Source organism: Ptychodera flava, chromosome 5 (genome assembly GCF_041260155.1).
Source record: "Ptychodera flava strain L36383 chromosome 5, AS_Pfla_20210202, whole genome shotgun sequence".
Lineage (NCBI taxonomy): Eukaryota > Metazoa > Hemichordata > Enteropneusta > Ptychoderidae > Ptychodera > Ptychodera flava.
The window spans coordinates 43,151,630-43,174,275 of record NC_091932.1 but is presented as its reverse complement, the minus strand read 5'-3'; the positions used below and the strand labels follow the sequence as shown (position 1 = coordinate 43,174,275).

The following is a 22,646-nucleotide window of genomic DNA, read 5'->3' as shown; positions in this document are numbered from 1 at the left end:
TTTTTCTCCATAGAGTTAACACAGGGATGGTAGCCATTTTGAATTTCAAATATTGGTAAATCTTATTCTTAGGTGATTTGTTTCTCTAGTACCAAAATTTGCACGGTGACCCCTGATTTTTATTCTTGATTTTGAAAGAGAATGGTTGAAAGATTCCTTAAGGAAAGTTAGAGCAAAAGTTTAAGTCTTTCACTTTCGAGGTGCATACTACCTTAAATTGGCTGTAGATTGTCACCTTGAATGTGACATCACACATGCAGAGAAAAATCACTACTTTACAAGAATTAACCAAACATGACAAAGATTTATTCATTCTTCTTTGTTTATTGTTGTTATACTGGATAACAGTTTATTGTATCTACAGTATTGATGTAATTAGCCTGTTGTCATAGTAACATCATTTATTATCTGTGGATACCTTACATCATAACAATTCTCTTTCCATGATGAAATAAGTCTTTCATAAACCAAATGAGACAGTCCAACTGCTTGTCAATGATGTTTTTTAATGAACAAGTCAATGAAAACAATGGTTACTTTGGTATCGTTGATGAATGTCTTGACACGATAAAAATCTACCCCATGAGTACTGAGGTAGTGGATGCTAGTCTCACAGGACAGCTGAATGTGCCACTGTTGCAATCTCTGGTATGCCAAGAAGACCGATGAAGATCAAACCTGCTCTGTAACTCTAAAACATTGTTTTCTGTGTACAAGTAAATTACTACATGATGGGGGAAAAGTTGGCAAAATTTCTTCTTTGTTTCCCTGGGTTGAAAGACCCTTAAGGCAGAATGCACCTCGCATGCTCGGGGACAGATATTTGGACTATCAAATTTTTATGAATACTTCTCTGACCTGCCACTTGAGCAGCTTCATTTTGAAGATCTTGGACAAAATAAAGATTTTTTATACCACCCATTTTTGTTAAAATAGAAAATTAAATTTTTTTCCATAGAGTTAACACAGGGATGGCTGCCATTTTGAATTTCAAATATCAGTAAATTTAAGGTAATTTGTTTCCATCAAACCAAAATTTTCACAAGGACCCCCAACATTTATTCTTTATTTTGAAGAATGGTTGAAAGTTTCATTGAGGAAAGTTTAAGCAAAGTTTAGGTCTCCGAATCTCGAGGTGCATACTTCCTTAAATATTCCTAACCCTTCAAAACCTATTGAATGAGCAAAATATCAGAAACACACAGCTCTTTCTTCTGGGACCATCCATTTTTTCTGGTGTACTGTTCAAAGCAACAATGAAGGGGAGGATGTGAAACAATGTCCATGTAAATTACATACTTGACAAGAAAACAGAATATGAAATTCTTGAAATACACACAGCCTCCTACCATGCAGTAGTTCTTGCAGTAAGCTATAAACTTGGTAAAATACTAAAGTGCTTTCTGACAGTGCTGTAAATCAAAATAATGCCGGAAGAATATACATTTATTTCTACCAAAGCAAGACTTTTTACATAGTGTAATTCATGGATCAGTTTGGTTGACTTCAAAAGATATTAATAAACTTAAAGTGCCAGTATGTGTAGCAGGGTTATACATGGATGTAGCAATTTACTGATACACTTCAACAACCCTTTTGTTACAAAGTTTTGACACAACCCGTTTTGTTTTTACATTTGTGGTCGGACTTCTATTCATGGAAACTTGAGTTACAAGAATAAAACATCTTGACTTTACAGCTGGTCTTTTCTTGGAACTGACTTAGAACGCCTGACTGTCTGTTGCTCCCCAATGTGGTATCTGGAGGAAGAAAGGAAAACAGGAATTTCTAAATGTATGAACTTTACAAGGCTCACTGACTCTCTGGGTTTTACATGAAGCGATATTAAGTGCCTAAAGTTTGGAAAGTGGTGGTTTTCAGGTACAATGCACCTTGACAACAGGTATTCATAGTCTAAAATTTTTACAATACAATTTGGTCTACGACTTGGGAGCTCATTTTGAAGCTCTTAGAGAAAACAAACTTTTGAACACATTATATTTGTGAAAATTCAATATTTAATTTTTGCCCGTAGAGTTACCACAAGGTTGGTGGCCATTTTGAATTTTAAGTGTTGGTAAATGTTACATGATTTGTTTCTCTAGTACTAAAATTTTCTGTCGACCCTGCTGTTTATTCTTTATTTTGAAAGACAATGGTTTTGAGCTGCATACTACCTTAACTTGGTCTTCCTTCATTTGCAAATAACAATGTATTGTCGACATTAACAGCAATAACAATCTCTCTGTGTGTGAATTGTTTGGGGCAAAGCTTTTACTTTTTTACACTGAGGTATAATTTTCCTTAGACACCACAATTTTTATAGTTTCAGTTTCAGAAAAAACACCTTGCCTTGAAATCATATTGATGATGTTGGAAATTCAAAATTTTGAAAAAATAAAGTTCATTTCTTGCCTGATCTGTTAAAATGATTTGAGATGTGACAAAACTGAATTTCTACTCACCCCAGCATTTTGTGAGTTCTGATGTTTCATTGCTAGTTTCTTCTCCACATTCATGGCCAACATTTGGCTACGAAATGAAAGGCCTTTCGTTTTCTCTATGACTTGCTGATATGCCGATACTGCCTGTGTTCCCATGACGACATGACCCTAAAAGCAAAGTTCGCAAGACAATTTTGAAACTATCAACACAGTCAAACCTGTCTTAGTCTCACCTTGTGGCAGTCCTGTAATATTTCACATGTTAGAGGCCTTCCACAGAACAGCTACCTCTCTTATGTTGAGAGTGGCCACATGTAATTACTCAACTTCAGTACAAAACCTGTGTATAATGGTCAGCACATCTGACTCTGTATGACCTCTGTCAACAAATTCTTAGACTGAACACAAGAAATGAGTCTGTTTTGATTGATTCTACACTTCGCCACAATTGTTTTAGAAATAAAATGCACATATCATGATTTTCAAGATTTGCAGTATTGAATTTTATTATTACTTTATCTGTTCCTGAAAGTAATGCCACACCCACCCTCTATAGAAAGGTCACCTTCAGATACATGTAGTGGTCACTTTCTCTTGGTCCCTCGAGTGACCATTATACGCATTTCACTTTGTACATTTTTCCTTGCTGGTAAAAACCATGTTTTCAATATAAGCATGTCACTAAAACAAGTAATTGCACTTACGCCTTAAAACCTTACACCAAAAACTTTTGTACAACAGCTCCATCATATACGCCAATAGAATGCACCTTAGGGACAGATATTCAGACTCTCAAAATTTCTACAATTCTTTTCTGATCTACTCCTTGTGGATGCTCATTTTAAAGCGCTTTGGGTAAGAAAAACTTTCACTGTTTTAGTTTCTCGAAAATATGAAATTTAATTTTTACCTTATTGAGTTTCAAATATTGCAAAATGTTGAGTAGTTTGTTATGCTAGTTTCAAACTTTGCACGGTGACCCCTGATTTTTATTTATTGTTGATTTGGTAAGAGAATGGTTGAAGGCTTCACTGAGGAAAGTTTGCACAAAAGTTTTAGTCTTTCACTTTTGGATGCGCATACTACCTTAATCGCATTCAGTTGATAAAAGATACAAGAAGATGGTGATGAAAATGTTTGACAACATTCCATTATGGCTCTACCTTTCTCTAGAATATACACCTCTTTCATGCCAATGTCTTGTAGAAAGGTCTAAAACAAATTGCATATTATAAAGGGAGACAGGATTACCCCTTTCACTACAATGATCTGGTCCAAACTAATTAGCCGACCTATTTGAAGGGAATGGGAGTTAACAGGTGAAAGAGGGGTTGGAAGTGACAAAAGAAAGGAGTTCATTTGCCGCTTTGTTCTACACTTTATTGCATGCCAGAGGAAATTGACTGGAGCGGTATTTAAACTGTTTTGACAGCAAACTGCCACGGGGATGGAAAATGTTATTTTTGGCCAGCCAACTGTGATTGATGGATCAATTGAGGAAAGCTCATTGAGTCAAAATCCGGTACTCTGTTTCCAATCACTGATGCATACAGTGTTAAGCTTCACAGTAAAGCCTGGGTAAACACATAAATTTTCAACTGGCTTTAGAAATTTGCAACAGTTGGTGATTTGGTAGATGTGCTTTTTGGGAACGGCCTTCGAGCGGGCATGATTTGTTGATATGACCTTGTAGTTTTTCATTTTGAGAAGTTTTTGGAAGAAAGCAGGACAAATCAGCTTAGGCTGTTTAATATTTCTCTGTAAAGCATCGAATCTGGCAAAATCACATAAAGCTTGTCCCAACATAATTAGTCAGCTCACCTGCTTAGAATCAATCTTGGCATCAAGTCTTGCATTTCTGATCAAATTGACAATCCACTTCTCAGCATCGTCAGGCGTCATGTTCAGTTTCTCCGCCAACATACTGAATTGTGAATATAAAAAAGGAATATAACAATTTTACCATGAAATGAACAAATTAACAGAAGCTCAACAAAAGGTAACTTCATGGAAAATGTATAGGCAGTTGGGGCAGTAGTTCATGAGTTCTTGATTTTTGATCATTTCAACATTTTTTTAGCTCATTTGCATATTTTTAAGACCCATGTCATCGTTTGAACAAAACCACATCCACAGCTAATGATATCACACAAAATAGTGCCACATCTTTGGATCTCATCAATAAACAGGGGATGTTCTATTTATTTGCAATGGCAATCAGATCAGTAGATCACAATCCTGCACAGCGTGCATGATCACTATGATGTTCACAATATGGTAAAACATGTTCTTCATATGGACACCCTTGTACTATGGACACCTCTTTACTATAGACAGATTTTTCACGTTCATAGTTACAACTTGAACAGGATTTTCCTGTCTAATCTGGACTATTTTACCATTCTACATCATGTTGAACTTCTTAAAAGAAAGGTTTCATCGTACACAAGACACTACATATGCACAACAAATTGACAGTAATTTATGAACCAAAAATTAGCAAATACCCTGTTTTTCATATATACCGCCATTTCATGAATGTTTCAATGGCAGAGGTTGGTAAATCTTCGTCCTTTGACGAGTGTCAAACAAAGGCAATGTATTAAACAGACACTGAGGGCAGTCTTACCTTATGCTAATACACTGATGAATACGACAAAATGTCTCAAAGATAAAGAGTCTGGCATTCTCGATGAAGTCATCCAGGCAGGCAACCAGGAAGAAGTCATTGATCAATACCTACAGAATAAATAGAAATATAATTATTTATTAAACGAAATATTCTTGCTATGAAAATTATAAAGGCCATGTAAAATTCTAGTCAGGACTCCAAAGAGCCAAGGTTCAAGTGTGTGAAGGATTTAAGAAATTCAATGGTCTACACACAGGTGAGAATTGGGTTTTGAATATTTCCTGTATGAACGTTTCTGTTTACATGTTCCTTCTTGTCACCTATCTGTTGGACTAAATACACAGAATGAAGTTCTGAGATCAGAAATTGAAAGAATATGCACAGTTGCTGTTAAAACTAAGAGTACAGATCGATTCAGAACTAACGCACATAAAGGCTTGCCCTGGGCTCCCCTTGGGCTAGCCTTCACCCTTGGAGACCAGCTGTACTTGTATGCAAATTTATTCACCTGCATTATAAAGGGCAGGAATTGGCCCACGTCAAAATGATCTTGCTAATGTTTACATATGATGTTGCAACTTCAAGAAATGGTCGCTTAAACTGTCTGGGAGAATAATTGCTACAAGTCAAGATTTTTTGACCTCATTAACCAGGCATGAAATTAACTCACTTTTTTCGTCTGCAGAACGTTAAAATTGGATTGACCTTTGCCCTGAAACAAGGTTTTTTCCTCTGGCAAAAGGATACTTACAATCTCTTTTTTCATATCATACATGTATTTTGTTTGCAGAAGAGATGCTACTATTACAATGTTCATACCGGATACCGTTCTTTTTTACATAGCAAAAAAGAGATGGTTCACAGAAACTGTTAAGAATTTGCCGAAGATGAAGCGAAAAAATGCCAAGTCCAAGCCGAAAGAACAACAGGTAAAATTATCACACCAATTTGTCCTGTATTTCAAATAGGAAGTTTCATTTCAGCACTGACTACAACAAGCCAGTGTCATAAACGGCTCTCACATGTCTCACAGGTATTGTCCCATTTCTGTCTAATGAGAATGCTTCGGTCATTAGTTTGTTAAATGACCCAAACCATTCATTAAATGGATAGAAAATTTACAGTTTTACTTCGTGATGAACAAGACATTTTTTATTGAATCGTTACATGACATGCTTAAAAATTCTGGAGGGCTTGGTATCCAACTAACTCAAGATATGTTAAATTTATTTTCATTATTGTATGCAGACGATGTTGCAATAATTGCAGCTTTGGATACGTTTGGCTGGCACAGGAAGTTGGTGATAAAGACAGATTCATGCAAGAGTTTGACTTGAGAATTAAAGATGTATATAAACAAAAATGGTGGGAAACTATCAGCAGGAAACCAAACATGCACACCTATATTGAATTTAAGAGCACATTAGATATAGAAAGAGATTTGTCCTTGAAGCTCGACTTCAAAATACTTCAAACATTTGCTTGTTTTCGTTGTTCTTGTCTTCCGTTACAAATAGAGGAAGGTAGACACACTGGTATTGCCAGCATTGAAAGAATCTGTAAAATGTGTAAATCCAATAAGGTCGAGGATGAGTTTCATTTCCTCTTAGAATGCCCTGTTTTTGACAAGCTTCGTTTAATGTATATTGCAAAAGAATTTCATATCCATCCAAATAAGTGTAAATTTCTACGTTTGTTACAATCTAAAGAATGCTTCGCTCAGAAATTCTTTCAATTGAAACTAAATTGTAATTTCTCTTTACCTGTCAAATCATTCATTTTCTTTTCCGTTAACCATTTGTATAATTTTTGAATTGTAACTCCTTGCAAATGGGCCGGAGGCCTTGAAATGCAATAAACTACTACACTACACTCCTCGCCGTGTATCCAATCACAAATGATTGTGTATCTCCGATAGAAATTGATCAGGGCAAGGGTGCTTTGGCAAAAATTATTTTAGAGTCCAGTCCAGTTGACCATTTACCATAGAAAACTATCCATAACACGACAGGCTGTATATGTAGACATATACTATTGAAGTTGTTGACATGACAGTGTGTGCTTTTTCTTGTTTACAAGCATATATTTAAAATAGTCCCGTCATGTGAGTTTTTCAAATTTGGAAATGAAATTCATTATGTCTCTTTGAGTAGTTGATGCACATTTTGCTGTCACGCAAGCGCCTCGTCTACAATACATTCATGAATTGTCAATGGTGTAATCCGTAGATGTTCGACTCCGTGAGATTGCAGGTGGAAAGTTTATTTAATTCTGTCACATTTATTTGTAGATTGTCATTGAGAGTGTTTCAGCACCTGAAGCTGCTATGCTTGCCGAACATGAAAATGGAGAGAGAAAGTTTCCACGCCGGCAACGTTAGTATTGATCTACGGGACGAAGAGCGAGGTAAAGAAACTTGTTGCAGAGTTCGCTGCAGCTCATCAAATACCACACAACATCGGTGTCCAGACTGACAGACAACACCAAGCGTGTTCCAACTGCGAGCACATCCCAGATATGAGGAAGGAGATTGAAATGCAGCAATCAAATTAAGCCACTTAAAGACCGAGATTGCTACACTTATGCGTTCTTTCAAAGTTATCAGATGAGCCCACCACCACCAGGATGACAAGCCCATCACCACCAGGATGACAAGCCCACCACCATCAGGATGACAAACCCACCACCATCAGGATGACAAGCCCACCACCACCAGGATGACAAGCCCACCACCATCAGGATGACAAGCCCACCACCACCAGGATGACAAGCCCATCACCATCAGGACAACAACATACGACCTGAGGTGGCTTTACAGCTGTTCAGGTCACAGTCCCGCCACCCATGTGTGCTCCGGTGCAGGAATAAGTACAACCCCGAGAACCCCAAGAAGACATACAACAGCTATAATCAGCCAGTGTTTAGAGAGCAGCAGCTCTCTCCGAAATTTTGCTAAGAACTTAGTGTTTGCTATTTCAGTGAGGAGGAGAGAGCACCGAGTAATTATTCAGGAAAATATATAATAAGACCGGTGACGGAAAAGACGCCCTTGATGACAAATGATTAAAATTAGTTAAGAAAACAGTGTTAAGTGTTTATCTTGAGCATATGCCCACAGCCCATCAGTCAGTTGTTTGAAAACGATGCGTTAAAGCCATAGATAAGGGCTGCAGGATGAGAGAGCTCTGAAAAAAGTTAAGACTGTGACAGGTGACATTTTGTAAATGATACGATGTCTGAATGTTTTATTTCTCATTTTCCCCGGTAATGATTCAATAAAAATTTATTTTTGAAAAACTAACCATCAAGTTTCCATATTCTACTACCTTATTTTCATTGTAGTAAAAGATGATTCTCTCATCTCTTTACTCCTTGGGTGTCATTGTTTTCCATATCGCAAAACAATATTTGATATATGACTTCAAAATTGTCTCAGAGTTACCTGTAACCTGCCGTACACATGTTTTAAGTTCAAATTTACACAACTATTTCCCTGTTCTACGTCCTGGTGTAGGCATTGTAACTATCTTTTATCATTAATGCTATTGCTTGGAAAATAAACCCTGTGCTACTTTTCCAGTAAAGTTGTCGGCCTGTCAATACGTAGAGATGGCTCAGTCTTTTACACTATCGTATTATGGTTTTTTTGTGCGGTCCTGTAAGCAGAAGACCATACAAAATATGAGCTAAAAAGACCGTAATACGATAGCGTGTAAGACCAACCCATCTCTACATAGGATTTTCATCAGATTCGAATATTGTATGTACACCGTCTACCTCATGAGTTAGCTTTGACGTGATTCTGATTGACAGACAGATTGTCTGCCTGTTATGATTACTGTTTGCGCATGCGCTCCATAAGAGTGCCGAGAACATGAGATAGCTACCTTAATCAATGTCTCCCAAATTTTAAATTGTACATGTTCAGTATGTTTAAAAACATCCATCCGTCATCCATTTATGTTACGTCTGAAAACCAGATTTAATTAGTAACTGTGTTGTCTGTTTAAAATTCTTGAGCGATGATGCAGATTGGACAAGCAGTGAAGAAAATAACTCATGGATCTCGACGAACACATGGTGTGACATGGCATTCTGATCTCTCTGACCGAGGTTCTTATGTGTTTCTATTATTCCTGATGCAAACTATCACAAGGCTAATTTGTCCGTAATTTTCACAGTCATATGAGTATACTATACTACTTTCGATGATCCCTGCTCACGCCGTTTCAGAAACACAGAAAGTCATGCATAGTGAGAAAGTCCTCACAAGGAAACATGGACAACTGTTGTAATGGCTTGTATCAGCAAATGTTACCACAATCTTTTCAATGTTTGAAATTTTTCACTTTTTCATCATAGCTTTCCAGATCAAGACCCATTTCTACTGGGCCATGATAAGAAGTAAGGACTCCATGTACCAGGGTTTTCAGTAGATATTTGCCCAGGCGGAGAAATGTAAATTATAGGTGGAGACGGAAGCCGAGGTTGGGGTGGGGACGTCGTGTCGCGGCGGCGGCAGCATAACATTGGCAAGGTATTTTGAACAGCAATTTATCCAGTTTTGTTGAATGTCAGTGTAAAAAAGTCTGTATTTTAAAAACAAAAACTGTTTGTGGTTTTTTGTGTTAAGTAGAAACAATGTACCATCTTACTCATATCATTTGTTTTGTTTGTCCTTTCTTCACTGTGTCACTGTCTGATGACATTTTCCATGAGAACACAAACAGTTACAGAGATGGTCAGTGCCCTAAGTTATCATCCTATGTGTTAATATTACAGTGTACTAGAATCAACAGGGAAGCAACAGTAACTTTTGTTATATTCAATAAAGAGTACTACAACTACTGGCAGATATTCCATGAATTTGGCGAAAAACTTTTTTGTGATTAATGCCAAACTGAATGTAGTATCGAATTTACATTTCAATTAAAAGAATATGTTGTTCATATTAAAACATGTCACACTAAAATTATACAGGAGTCATTAGAAAATCCCAGGTAAGTAGTTTCTTTTCTCTTTCAGTTTAAAGGGACAAAGTCAGTTTTGACTTTTTTTGATATCAAGAATACAGGGAATACTTGCATAATAATTACACTCAGTATGCACAATAATGTCAATGCAGAAACTCAAAGTGATGAAAAGAGTGAGATACAACCCCTTTATTACCAATTCAATGAAACAAAAAAGTTGACTGACGTACAGCCTCAGGGTTGGCATTGGAGTTTGTTTTTTATTTTTCACCTGCAGTTCACAAAAGGCCTCTAAAAAGTTTGTGAATACACATTTCAGTTAGATGCAACAAAATGACAATAGAAAAGTGTTTGCAGTATCAGTAAGTAACAACTATAATGGGCTTCCTTCCTCTATGACTGACCTTTTAAGTGCAGTACACTGAAACTTGTGAAAGAAAAATATTGTCTCTTTTTTCCATAAGCATATGCTGTATCAAAGAAAATACACAAGTCCTGAAAAATATTGTGTTGCTTTCTTTTCCCCCAGCAGTCACGCACTAGTACATGTATCAATAGCAAAAAAGAAAAACATTGCATCGCCACCAAAACAAATGAGGGGAAGTCTCCAGCTGGCTGTGATGTATCTAATGAACTACGTGAATAATATTTACATAAATTATAAATTTGCCTACCGTCTGCAAATGCTACAAAATTGGATATTTTTTACCGAGAAAATTAACAGAGTTCACGCGGGGCAAAACACGTTATTTATTACTAGATTCAAAACTTAGTCGATAAAATTGAGACACTTTTTCAGCATTGAAAGGTTTCATGATCGGGCCATTTACCTACAAATGTACATGAAAGGGTTTCTAGTCAATTGGACCCTATGCCGATTGGACCCAAGTCAATTGGACCCCGTGATTGATCGCGAAGTTTTACCAAATCATGAACTCATACAACCTATTCGAGTATCGCTTTGATTTAGCATACTTAGTTTAATTTTTGGAGTTCGCTAGCAATTCACGACCGTGAACCGGCCTTGGCTCTCAAAGCTCGCCACGCAAATGTACCATACATAAGTACTGTACTTCACTGTTTAGCGCTGTGAGTACAAGCGCTGTCGAAGTGAATTTCGTTGCACAATTATATAAAGACCTGAGACTGGAATAACAAACTATGCAATACAAGTCTTAGTCACAGTGTTTTTAATGCCAGTCAGTGATACCGGACATTAGCTGATCAACAAAATGTGAAATGATCACATGTAAATAATCTCTATCTCTATCATTGGGTCCAATTGACTTGGGTCCAATCGGCGTGGGGTCCAATTGACCAGTTCCCCATGAAAGCATGGATCGCGTGCTAAATTTAGAGCAGGCGGCAGATACGGTAGAGCGTGCCCATTCCACTTTCCTTTGAGTTGAAATCACAAGAAATATACGTGAAAAGCCAGCCCTGAGACGTACAATATTTCTCAAAATTTTGTACACCGCCAAATCACCGTTTTCGGGGGTAAAATATCGAATTGCAACCACAACCGCGAGTTTATAACTGACCACTCTCAGGATTTTAGCATTTTAACGTAGATGGTTGATCACGTAATTCTACTTTCTAGAACAGTTCTATAAACAAATCCCTTGCTCTGGCGTCATAGTCGCGTACGCGTACTTAGCGCACGTAATACAACATGTTGGCGATGCATGACTTTGATTTCGCTCTCTGAAGAACACCTCACCAAAATACTAAAAAAATTATATTGATACATTCATCGGACGGCTGCACTCGGCTCATTACCACATCAAAACGTGATCGCTGACAGCTACACGCTTTCCTATGGACGGTCGCCATTGTTTTGACTCGTAGCAGAATATTAATGAGGTCAGGGAAATATACCCAATGATATTGCCGCTTACAGAGGACAGGCGTACTTTCACCCAATGATATAAGATATTAGAACAGTACACTGACGTAGTCTGACCTCGCATAAAAAGACATTGTATGTATACATAGCCCAAGTTGTACACTATGCGTACGGAGCCTGGCCTACTATACGTGTGCATGTTCATCTGTTTTTGGCTCGTTTGTCGCGCAAGCCCAAACGTCGTGTACTTTTGTCACTCAGTTGATGGTCATAATTTCTGAAGTATTAACCAAAGTTTGTGCCATTTTATAATATTTTCCCCCAAATTACAGCCGGCGAAAGTGCTGTCACAGACGTACAATTTCGCCGGCTGCCGGCTTCTAATGAAAACACTCCATGTACTACTATAGCACAAACAAGGGACTGCAATATGCATGTACAACACTTGATTGCCACTGGAAGAATATCCTACAGCACACAAATTTGAAAGTTATACATGCTATGCCAATGTATAACACTTGATTGCCACTGGAAGAATATCTTACAGCACACAAAAGTTATACATGCTATGCCAATGTATAACACTTGATTGCCAATGGAAGAATATCCTACAGCACATAAAAGTTATACATGCTATGCCAATATATGACACTTGATTGCCACTGGAAGAATATCTTACAGCACACAAAAGTTATACATGCGATGCCAATGTATAACACTTGATTGCAACTGGAAGAATATCTTACAGCACACAAAAGTTATACATGCTATGCCAATGTATAACACTTGACTGCCACTGGAAGAATATCTTACAGCACACAAAAGTTATACATGCTATGCCAATGTGTAACACTTGACTGCCACTGGAAGAATAACTTACAGCACACAAAAGTTATACATGCTATGCCAATGTGTAACACTTGACTGCCACTGGAAGAATAACTTACAGCACACAAAAGTTATACATGCTATGCCAATGTATAACACTTGATTGCCACTGGACGAATATCTTATAGCACATAAAAGTTATACATGCTATGCCAATATATGACGCTTGATTGCCACTGGAAGAATATATATCTTAGTTATACATACTATGACAATATTCCAGTTACTCTCTGAAAATTATAGTAAGCATCCTACTTACTGTCTCGCATTCTCTGAGTTTCCTCTGTGCACCGTCAAAATCAAAGTTGACATAAAGACATTCAAGGAACTCCGTGATTGGATCTCTGTACGTGTACGACTCCTGCTGGATAACTTTGACCAGATCTTTCAAAACTGTCCGCCGTCTCTTGTTGGTGATTACAGCTGTGGTCAGGTAGCGTAAGATGTGTGGGCACATTGTTTGAATAGCATTCAGGTACCTACAGTGGTCAATAGAATACAAACATTGTCAACATTAATGTTAGTAAGAAGTCTGTACTAAATATCATCATCTGTATATCAACTGTGCACTCAGCGATGTGGAGGCTTTCTTGTCCCTTTAAAGTGTCGATAAACGCTTGTTTTTATGACTCAGTTGGATCTCTACACAAGGACATAGAGATGATTTATATGTGTGTGCATATTATACATTATAGCCCAAACAAGGGACTAAGTGCTCGAGGGTAGGTGACCATTTGCCCGATGTACATGTAAGGAGGGCAAATGGTCTCCTACCCCGTCTGTCTGATAAGATGTACATGTAATTTACAGGAGTTGAAATGGTGTGCCTGTCGAGCTCTGACGGTCGGCAGACTACCATGTATGACGTAATCAGTTATTCAATCAATAGCCATAATTTCAACACATCATCATTTGATTAGCAGGGATTATTTAAGCAGTTGAATTTTGAACAGTGATAAAGAAACAGCATGTCAGCTAGGTCGCCAGATTGCTGTGTTTAATCTGTAAAGAAGTGGTTGCCTGTCATTGTGTATGCACATGTATTTATAGTACGTTTGACTTTTGTAATGAGTTCATGAGAATAATTAGTCAGGTCTTGCTGAGTTGCTCATGTAAGCTTTTGTATTCTGACAAAATTGTATTTTGACAAAATAAGTGTGAAAGTCTAGAGCTATGCTGAATGAACATGAATAAATTAGCATAAATTAGAGGATGATTTTGTGGAGTTGCTGCTGAAACAAATACTGACAAATGCTACTTTGATAAAATGGCAAAACACTTTTGAAATTTTGCTGAGTAATCACGCCTTTCTTGATTCAAAGTACATGTATTCATGCCTCTCTCTCTGGTGAGAGTTTGATGCATGACTCTGAAAAAGAAGCATGATTGAGGTTGACACAAGAAAACTATATATTTGATTGTTGTAGTTGTGTTCTGTAGTGTCTTTTGACCCTTTTCCTGCCAAGTTCATATTTCACCATCGGGTCAAGTTCGTTAAAACTAGTGAAGCACAATATGTCCCATTTGGTGCATTTTGATGAAAAATTGAAAATTGGAAAGCCCCTGAAATCACAGATACTGTAAATATGATTTTTATGGACTACAGCTGTTGGAACAGACCAAGTCAAATGGGTGGAAATACGTATGGTTTTGGCTCAATACCACTTTTCACTGAGTTGGCTGATGGGGAAATGATACTGTGTGGCAGGTAAAGGGTTATAATGGCCTCTCAGTGAGGAGTTGATCCAATTTTTGAGCAGTAAAATGACAACTTACGGTGCTTGATAGAGGAACAAATCAATGATAGCATCTCTACCCTTCTGATGGTTGAAAAAGACAAAGAGACTCCAGTGTATAAGCCAAGTACGCTGTTGTAGCATTTGAAGAGGCGTTACATAAACCTGAAATCAAAGCATCAGACATGAAGAATATTATCAGTGAAAGACAAAATTTTTTTTTGAAAAATGAACTAGTCTATGCAAAGGATATTCTACTCAACTACACTAATGTACAGTCACATAGCCAGGCACATCATGTGCAAGCTTACAACGCTGTGCACATCATGATCTTGCACATCTTGAGAATAAATACAACTAATTGATGTACTAATGTATATGACATTTGCTTTGCCAATACTTTGAACTGATATTGGGCGTTGTAATATTGTTGTCCTTGTTTTCTTACTCATTTTATTTTCATTCCTAGACTTCACTCATCTTACTATGATAAATCCATTTCAATCTCACATATCCATTTTAATTTTACAAATCTCCCTGCATCCATTCAAATATATAACAATCAATTCAAATCTCTTACCAAATTCTTCCCAATCTCATAAAACAATTCCAATTTTACAAATCCATTTTAATCTCAAAAATCCACTCTAATTTTCAAACAAGTTGATTCCCATATAACAAATCCAGTCAATCTGTGCATTTTGATTACATTTTGTCTTATTTTGTGTACCTGAACTTTTCTTCTATGTTTAACGACGTGTTACTCTTTTTAGCTATCTAATTTTACCGTTCATTAAAATCCATTTATGGATGCACTGTCTTTCAGCAATAACTGGAACAAAATGAATTGTACAAATAAAAGAGACAGAAGTGTTGTATTTGCTCATACAATCATCTCAGGAAAATATTGTGTTTCTTTACTTACATTGGAATCAATGACTTCTTTGAGTCTGTTCAAGTCTTCAAGTGCAGCGTCCCAATTCTGCATGAGAATCTCAGAGGCCAGTTTACCCCAGAGTGAACTCAATGCATTCTTATCATTTGGGAGTACCTAGTAAAGAAGACAATTTTATCCTGTTTAGACACAGCAAAGTCTATGGTATACTAAAAAAGTCACACATCTCTGATAGGGTAAGTAAATCTGATGATCAAATCATGAATATCAATGGATGGTTGATTAAACAAAACAGATACAGGACAACCAAACAAAGGTTTCGTTGTTCCTCCTGTTGCAATTATTTCAGTGCTTTTTGGGCATTTTTGGTGCATATTTTAATGTTTTGTTTTCTTCTGGAGTATGTGGAAATACTCAGAATTTGTTCTGTCAACACGACATGTACACATAATGCCTCTATTATTGTAGACAATTTGTAAAATCTAGACACCAAGTCATCAGTGAAAATGTAACCAGTGGGAGATTTTGCGGTTTCATAAGAAAATTTTACTCACTGCCTATGTATCTTAGCCCCAAAAATCTTACGAATAATGCATTTTTTTCTCTGGACTTAGCCTTCCGCAGGTGTAAGCTGTTCTTGTATGAACTTACCAAGACTCTGTGGAAGTAGAGATACTCAGCCGCCCCGGAATAGTTACCACATTCGTATTGAAACTTAGCATATCTGTAGAGTGTGTCGAGCATTTCTGGGATGAACTGTAATGAACAACATGTGTCTGAAGGTTGAGTTTGATTCCATAAACAGTTTTACCTGTTTTGAATGGTGACAGGTAACTAATGCAGCTCTCTGTTCATATCAAAACTTCAATTTATGACATGAACAGCAACACTGTTGGATAAAGAGACATGCTGTCTTTTGTGAAATGTACATGCTCCTGTTTGAGTTTCTGGACCAACTCCAATAACAAGCTTGTTTTATTTGATGACGTTATTGAGCTTTACTCTTTTCCTGCCATACAGTATCACTTCCAAATCTGCAAAGTCAATGAAAAACAGCATTGAGCCAAAACTTACTGTATGAATTTTCACCCACTTTGCTTGGTCTGTTATAACAGCTTTAGTCCGTAAAAATCTTGTTTACACTGCTCAGTATCGATGTTTTCAGGGGCCTTCATGTTCAAAATTTCGTTCAAATGCACCATACGAGACATGTTATGCTTCACTAGTTTTAACTTGAGCTGGTGGTGATGACACGAGCAAAGGCTGACTAAAGATGTGATCTGTTAAAAATCATTTGCAAGATTTGAAAAAAACTTTTCTTACCCCATGATGTTTGGATAAATAGTCATAAAACTGTCTGCCGTCCCTTGTACTCTGTATCTGATTACTGACTTCTGGGTCTTCAAAGATCTTTACAATTGGTTCTGTCTCTGATTGTAATCTCTTTAAATCTGCTACTACTTCTGCACGCTTGTTTTTCAGAGCTGCAACACAAAGATAAAACTGATTTGCAATGACATGAGGGTTTCATCAATAATATACAAAAATATTTGTTGGAACATTTTGACCACACATTTCTGAAGTTACTTAATTGGTGCACTATTTTCATAAACTCTGTATTGAAATTTGAAAAATACATGGCAGTGATGAGATTTGAGTTGAAGGCATGGATAAGTTACTTACAGTCTGGAACCTCTTCCTCGGGATGCAAGTTTTTGTATACATCCATGGCAAAATCAACCTGAAACATCGGGAAGTGTACATCACATTCTGGCCTTGCCCATAACAGGTTTGTCATGTCAATCATTTTGGATCACGTGGTGAACAAGGAAACAACACACTTACAATGGTTTGCAATATACTCATTACTGAATTATTGAAGCAAAAAGTTTTCACTGAAATCTACTCAGAACAAAATATTCAAAGACCAAATGTTGAATTGCATAATTTTTGCGACACAACGTAATATAATTCTGACAATGTAATGGATGCGTGTGCAGTTTGGGATTCATGTAATGATTAATGACTCATGAAATAGCAATATTCCCCTCATTATCAAAATGTGTGCTGATTTGCTAACATACAAAAATATGTCTAGTATATCGCAATGGAAAGTGTGTTGTAACTTGTAAGCTGTTTGAATTAAACTGCTTCTAGCAAGCTATAGTTGACGTTGTCAGGATGGAGTTGTTTTAAAGACAAGCGTCAGTTTATAATATTCGCTCTCTGATCTGCAGGTGACCAGAGAAATCAAGATATGCGACACCCCCCCCCCCAACGAAAGTGAATTGGGGAAAACGTTACATGATGAAACCATACAGAGCTGGACAAAAAAGTTGATGCGTCCACGATCACAGCGCCCTCACTGCCTATATTCTTACCATGTTCGTTTTACTGAGGAGGTCAAGCTTCCCTTGGAGCATTTCTTTCTCATCGTAAATCTGCAATTAGAGATGGTTGGCAGCGGTCAATAAGACAGTTGACATGAAGTACATATTCTCCTTTTTGTTCGGAAAAAGACGGATAATACATGTCACCATAGCCAGATTGTTGAACACATGTGGTTCCAGGTTTCGCAACCATACCAGAAAACATAACGAAACAGGTACATTTTGCACTCGTGGCAGGATATAACTGATACGGTATTACACTGTTGCACCTACCTCTTTCACCGACAAGAATTCCAGAAGAGGAAACACTAAATGCCGGTCCAAATAATTTCCTATCTTCGATGTCAGATCGAATTCCGCCATGTTTTTTTTGTCAATTACCCACAATGCATTATGATGTGGCGGAAAAGGAATCGGTGTAACTCACTTTTGAACAGGGACGTTGCTTGCATTCACGCTATTTTCATATCAGAATAGCGACCTTTCCATGGGCGTCTAAAAGCATTTGAATAGTATTTAACTAGGAAAGTATATATCTTTTACTCGATAAAATAGATTTACTCTCATTTTAATCCTCCACTTTGAACTTTTCAACACAGAGAGCGGAGTCCCACAGAGTTCACCATCAAGTTGGAAAGTTCACTAACCCAAAAGCTAGGTCCTCGCGCATTAGTTAAATTGCTATGACCTGCGATACGGTTATCAAGGTCGTCCAAGAAATCTGGCATGTGGAGGAATTAATTTACAGTCATATCAAAATGTACAGATGAGTAAATCTACAATATTACCGAAAATGCAATATCGTATATATGAAAATCACGCATATAAGGGAAATTATAGTAAGGAATTACTTTTTTCTAGGTCATTGGATATCTCTTTTGTGGCGATGTTGTGCGTCTTTGATGACACAGGGACGGACGGATGTTCTGCTTTCCAAAACAAGTCGTACAACTGAAGTTGTTTTAGTTTAGATGTCAATACAATAACTCTGAGACACTATGGCTGAAAGCGAGTCAACTGATTCGATTCCAGACTCATCTAAGGGAGACCAATCGAAAACGGAGAGGAAAACCAAAGGTGTGAAAAAATCTGGTAAGCCATGTCTAAACCAACACAACAGTGCTCTAATGTCACAATCCAGGAAGTAATATTATTTTGAGATCTGATTAGAAGTGCAGTCGACATGGTTTTGAGTTTCCTACATACACTGTACTATGGACATCGTGTACACATTGTGCAGATCTTGCAAGTGCGATAAAATCGTCAGTACGTGCACATTGTCTTCAAGTTCAGGGGAGGGCAGAAGACTTTTTCAGCCACGATCATGACGATTTTGTGATATTGTGATGTAGATTGTAGAAATCTAGCTGTTATTCCCTAGCCTGAGCCAAAAGTGTGAATATAAGCGTTGTGAATCGTCATAATTAGCATTGCTTTAGAACTTAATTAGCCGGATATTTTGTTGTCCAATATGGATTATTTTTATATGTCTGTTCTGTTCAGTTTTGTATTGCTGTACTGTACTCAATAGTCTTGAAATGCAATTCTGTGTTCTGAATGTATCCAAATGCTGTATTTATAAGGAGGTCTACTTGGACTAATTGATAGAAACCAGAATTTTACATAAGGTGACGGTAATCACTGTAGATACCTGGTGTTGTAGATGATGTACTTTTCACAGCCATCATATTCAGTACTGCCCAATTTTCAGCAAAGTCCCTACTCATCTATTCTCGGATTTTTTTTTCTAGATCTGAAGACAGACAGTCAAGAAGACAGTGATCATAAAACACCAGTCACTGATATACCTGAATGCGCAGTTTGCTTACAGACCTGTGTCCAACCAGTGCAATTACCTTGTGGTCACATTTTCTGCTTCCTCTGCGTGAAGGGAGTGGCCAACCAAAGCAAAAGATGTGCCTTGTGTCGTAATGAGATTCCTATGGAGTTTCTGAACTGTCCTACCCTTGTGGAGCCCATTGGCAGAGTACAGCCTTCCTCAACAGATGCTAAGGACAAGTATTCATGGTTCTATGAAGGCAGAAATGGTTGGTGGAAGTATGATGAACGTACCACAGTAGAGCTAGAAGAGGCTTACAAACAAAAACACCGATGTGTTGAACTGCTGATTGCAGGCTTTCTGTATGTTATAGACTATGAAAATATGATTCAGATAAGACGAAATGATCCGACAAGACGTAGAAGGATCAAGCGGGACTTGTCTTCTGTACCCACTAAAGGTATTGCTGGGATCAAGTATTTGTCCAGTTCTAGAAGACAGGATGAAAGGCAAGGGGATGGTAATGAGATGCAAAGTACAGACTCTGTGGTCAGTAAAGTGACTGCATCTCCTGGGGGTGATCAGGATGTCCATACCACCACAGCTCATTTCAGTGCAATGACCCTCTCAGATCAAAACGATGGCGTGGACACTGACGATGAAGCTGAAACAACCTATGAGGTAGTGGTTTCTTCCACCGGAAATTCAGGTGGCGGCGATCAAACCAGTATGTCGTCTGGAAGGAGCAGCCGACACCACCATGTCAGATCTCCAAATTCTCTGGCAAACATGAGTTCACAAGCACTTAGGGAAGGTATCCAGAGCCTCTTTCCACAGGGACTTAGATTGCGTAGAGGAGCTCGGAGACAGAACAGACGAGCTGACAACATGGTCAGCAGGGAGGAATATATGGCCACTGAGTCAGAATTCAGGGATGGTAGACACAATATACCAAGTTGTGAAGATACAGTCATGCAGTCTAGGTATGACGGAGATGTTGAGAGCAGTGGAGATGACGATGATTGAGGGAGACTATTTCTGTCCATTAAAGAAACTAAGATTGATTACCTGGAGAGAAATGCTTACTTGGTCAGACATTGAGACAGTTCTAAGTGGACTCACCTCTCACAATGCCAGCTTCGATAGCGATAACTTTTATGTAAAGGTGTGTTTTAGTATTTTTGTTCTTGCTGTAAAGTGAAGTTTCTGATGGTACATTTACTTCCCAAATCATGTGGAAATGCATGTGTTTAACTTGTAATCACAGCCTGTACGTTTTTAACTTTTTAATGTTATTTGTGTCCATTTTATTCCTGACCATAATTTATTTGTCACCAAAAATATTGTAATACGTACATGTAGGCCACAATGCAAAGCAAAGACAAAGCTTACATTGTATACTTGGTATGGCATTTAATTTCAACATATTTGACGGAGAGAAATAAGAAAAATGTTCATTTTCTAAAACAAAAATTATGGACATATTGTTAAAAGTTACAGCTGTTATCCTTTTAAGATGCCTTCGTACACAGTAACTTTTAGTTCCAACCACTTGCTTTTGCTGTCCTGCTTGTTGAAGCAAGTCCACTTTTAACATTGAAATGTTCTTTTGCAATCATGATAGGAAATCACATCTCTCTAGTTCTTTCACTCTGTGCTTCTACTTTCTTTGGGCATTTATTTCATTTCTTATCACTTTTGTTACAAAGATGTAGCCAAGTCCACTCTTACTTTCAACAATGTCAACAATTTATGAGTCAGTGGACGCATTGAAACTATTTGACTCAACATCAGAAATACAGTCAACAGAACAATGTAATTACTTAAGATGGCAACTCTTTTTTTGTGCATGATACATGTAAGTGTTACCAGGCTCAGAGCAGACTGAAACGATTTTGAAATATTCGTATAGCCTCTGGCTTGTCAGATTGCACTATCATTCAAAATAAGAACAGTGTCTTAGAGAAACAGTGCTGTTGTAGTGTTAAGCTCAAAGACACAAGCAATGCTAAGCCATGGTGTACTCATTGATTTATCTATCATGGCAGTGGCCTTGTGGTTCTGATGCCAACTTAGGTACATGTAGTATGTATATTTTTCTGTGACTTATGGTACATGCTCTAGTTTTGTAGTTAAGTATACTCAGGATTGACGTGTCCCTAGATTATGCTATGATAATTTCCAAATTTGTGGACGTAGAAGGGAAAGACAGCTTTTGCATGCAGACTGCTCACAAGAGGTTGCAAGATGTTTTAGTAAAAGGTTAATCTCAAAATTGAGAAGAAATATACTATCACAAATCAGTACATGAGAATCAACATTTTGTGGTGGAGGTTAAAAAGTACATAAAACAGTAATTATATGATATGACTATTTCAAGCAAACAAGAATGTAAATTGTTTTATGTCAGTGCTTTGTGATGTACTCAATTGTATTATTTCCAGTGCTTGATGTGTTTTAAAGATGTCCATATTTACCCAGAGCATGAAATCAATGAACTCTTTGGTAACTTTTCCTTGTGCAGGGTTCAGGGAAAATAATTATTATGATTGTAACAGTGTTGTACGTCGTCGTTTGACAGTTTCACACTACTTAGTATCATTATGAAAAGATGAAATCATGATAAGACCCATTTACCGTATATGCTTTATCATTTATGGGAGATCTTTTGATTGATTTTTATTTATTTTATCTATTTCTTCTTTTTGTCTTGCTGATAATCGTCTATGTAGTTCATGTTTTGTTGATGTCTAACATTTGATGTGTTGATTAAAATAGGCAATTAGAAGTATGCCAAAATGGAGCCCTTTTTTCCCAGAATGGGGTCTGAGAGATTTAGGCGCCATCCATAGTTTTGAGATTGTAAAGAGAGTTGAAGAATGGTTTAATAGATTACAGGTGGCTGATCGACCAAATTCCACCAATAATGAAATGTTCACTCATATCATACATACTGTTGTTTTTCAATCATGTCTTTTGGGATTCTCGCAAATTTGAGAAAAAAGATTGATGGTGATCTTAGTAAATTCTAAGTCTTGTAAAAGTTGGTCTCTACTAGTCAT

General features: G+C 37.4%; 2 protein-coding genes across 4 annotated transcripts; one reads left to right on the top strand and one right to left on the bottom strand.

Annotated features, from left to right (window-relative positions):
- Positions 1–304: 304 nt before the first annotated feature.
- LOC139134025 (eukaryotic translation initiation factor 3 subunit E-B-like) lies at positions 305–18,218 on the bottom strand. Its single transcript, XM_070700862.1, has 12 exons — positions 18,078–18,218; positions 17,796–17,855; positions 17,098–17,155; positions 16,738–16,898; positions 16,066–16,170; positions 15,445–15,570; positions 14,560–14,684; positions 13,043–13,262; positions 5,074–5,183; positions 4,266–4,368; positions 2,466–2,612; positions 305–1,760 (listed from the first exon to the last, which is right to left on the bottom strand). The coding sequence occupies exons 1-12, from the start codon at positions 18,165–18,167 to the stop codon at positions 1,722–1,724; spliced, it is 1,344 nt and encodes a 447-aa protein (XP_070556963.1). The 5' UTR covers positions 18,168–18,218; the 3' UTR covers positions 305–1,721.
- Positions 18,219–18,484: 266 nt separating this feature from the next.
- LOC139134026 (E3 ubiquitin-protein ligase rnf146-like) lies at positions 18,485–22,375 on the top strand. Of its 3 annotated transcripts, XM_070700864.1 has the most exons (3): positions 18,497–18,564; positions 18,666–18,896; positions 19,556–22,375. In XM_070700864.1, the coding sequence occupies exons 2-3, from the start codon at positions 18,803–18,805 to the stop codon at positions 20,608–20,610; spliced, it is 1,149 nt and encodes a 382-aa protein (XP_070556965.1). In that variant the 5' UTR covers positions 18,497–18,564; positions 18,666–18,802; the 3' UTR covers positions 20,611–22,375. The 3 variants fall into 3 exon arrangements, with proteins under 3 accessions (XP_070556967.1, XP_070556964.1, XP_070556965.1); XM_070700866.1 differs by having other exon boundaries at positions 18,485–18,881; XM_070700863.1 differs by having other exon boundaries at positions 18,486–18,896.
- Positions 22,376–22,646: the final 271 nt, after the last annotated feature.

Excerpts from the sequence above, each read along its gene's own strand:
- LOC139134025 (XM_070700862.1), bottom strand. The coding sequence starts at position 18,167 with ATGGCGGAATTCGATCTGACATCGAAGATAGGAAATTATTTGGACCGG. Across the intron at positions 17,856-18,077 it reads AATTCTTGTCGGTGAAAGAG|ATTTACGATGAGAAAGAAAT; the intron begins GTAGGTGCAACA and ends CTCTAATTGCAG. Across the intron at positions 16,171-16,737 it reads ATTTATCCAAACATCATGGG|TTCATCCCAGAAATGCTCGA; the intron begins GTAAGAAAAGTT and ends TGTTCATTACAG.
- LOC139134026 (XM_070700863.1), top strand. The coding sequence starts at position 18,803 with ATGGCTGAAAGCGAGTCAACTGATTCGATTCCAGACTCATCTAAGGGA. Across the intron at positions 18,897-19,555 it reads CAAAGGTGTGAAAAAATCTG|ATCTGAAGACAGACAGTCAA; the intron begins GTAAGCCATGTC and ends TTTTTTTTCTAG.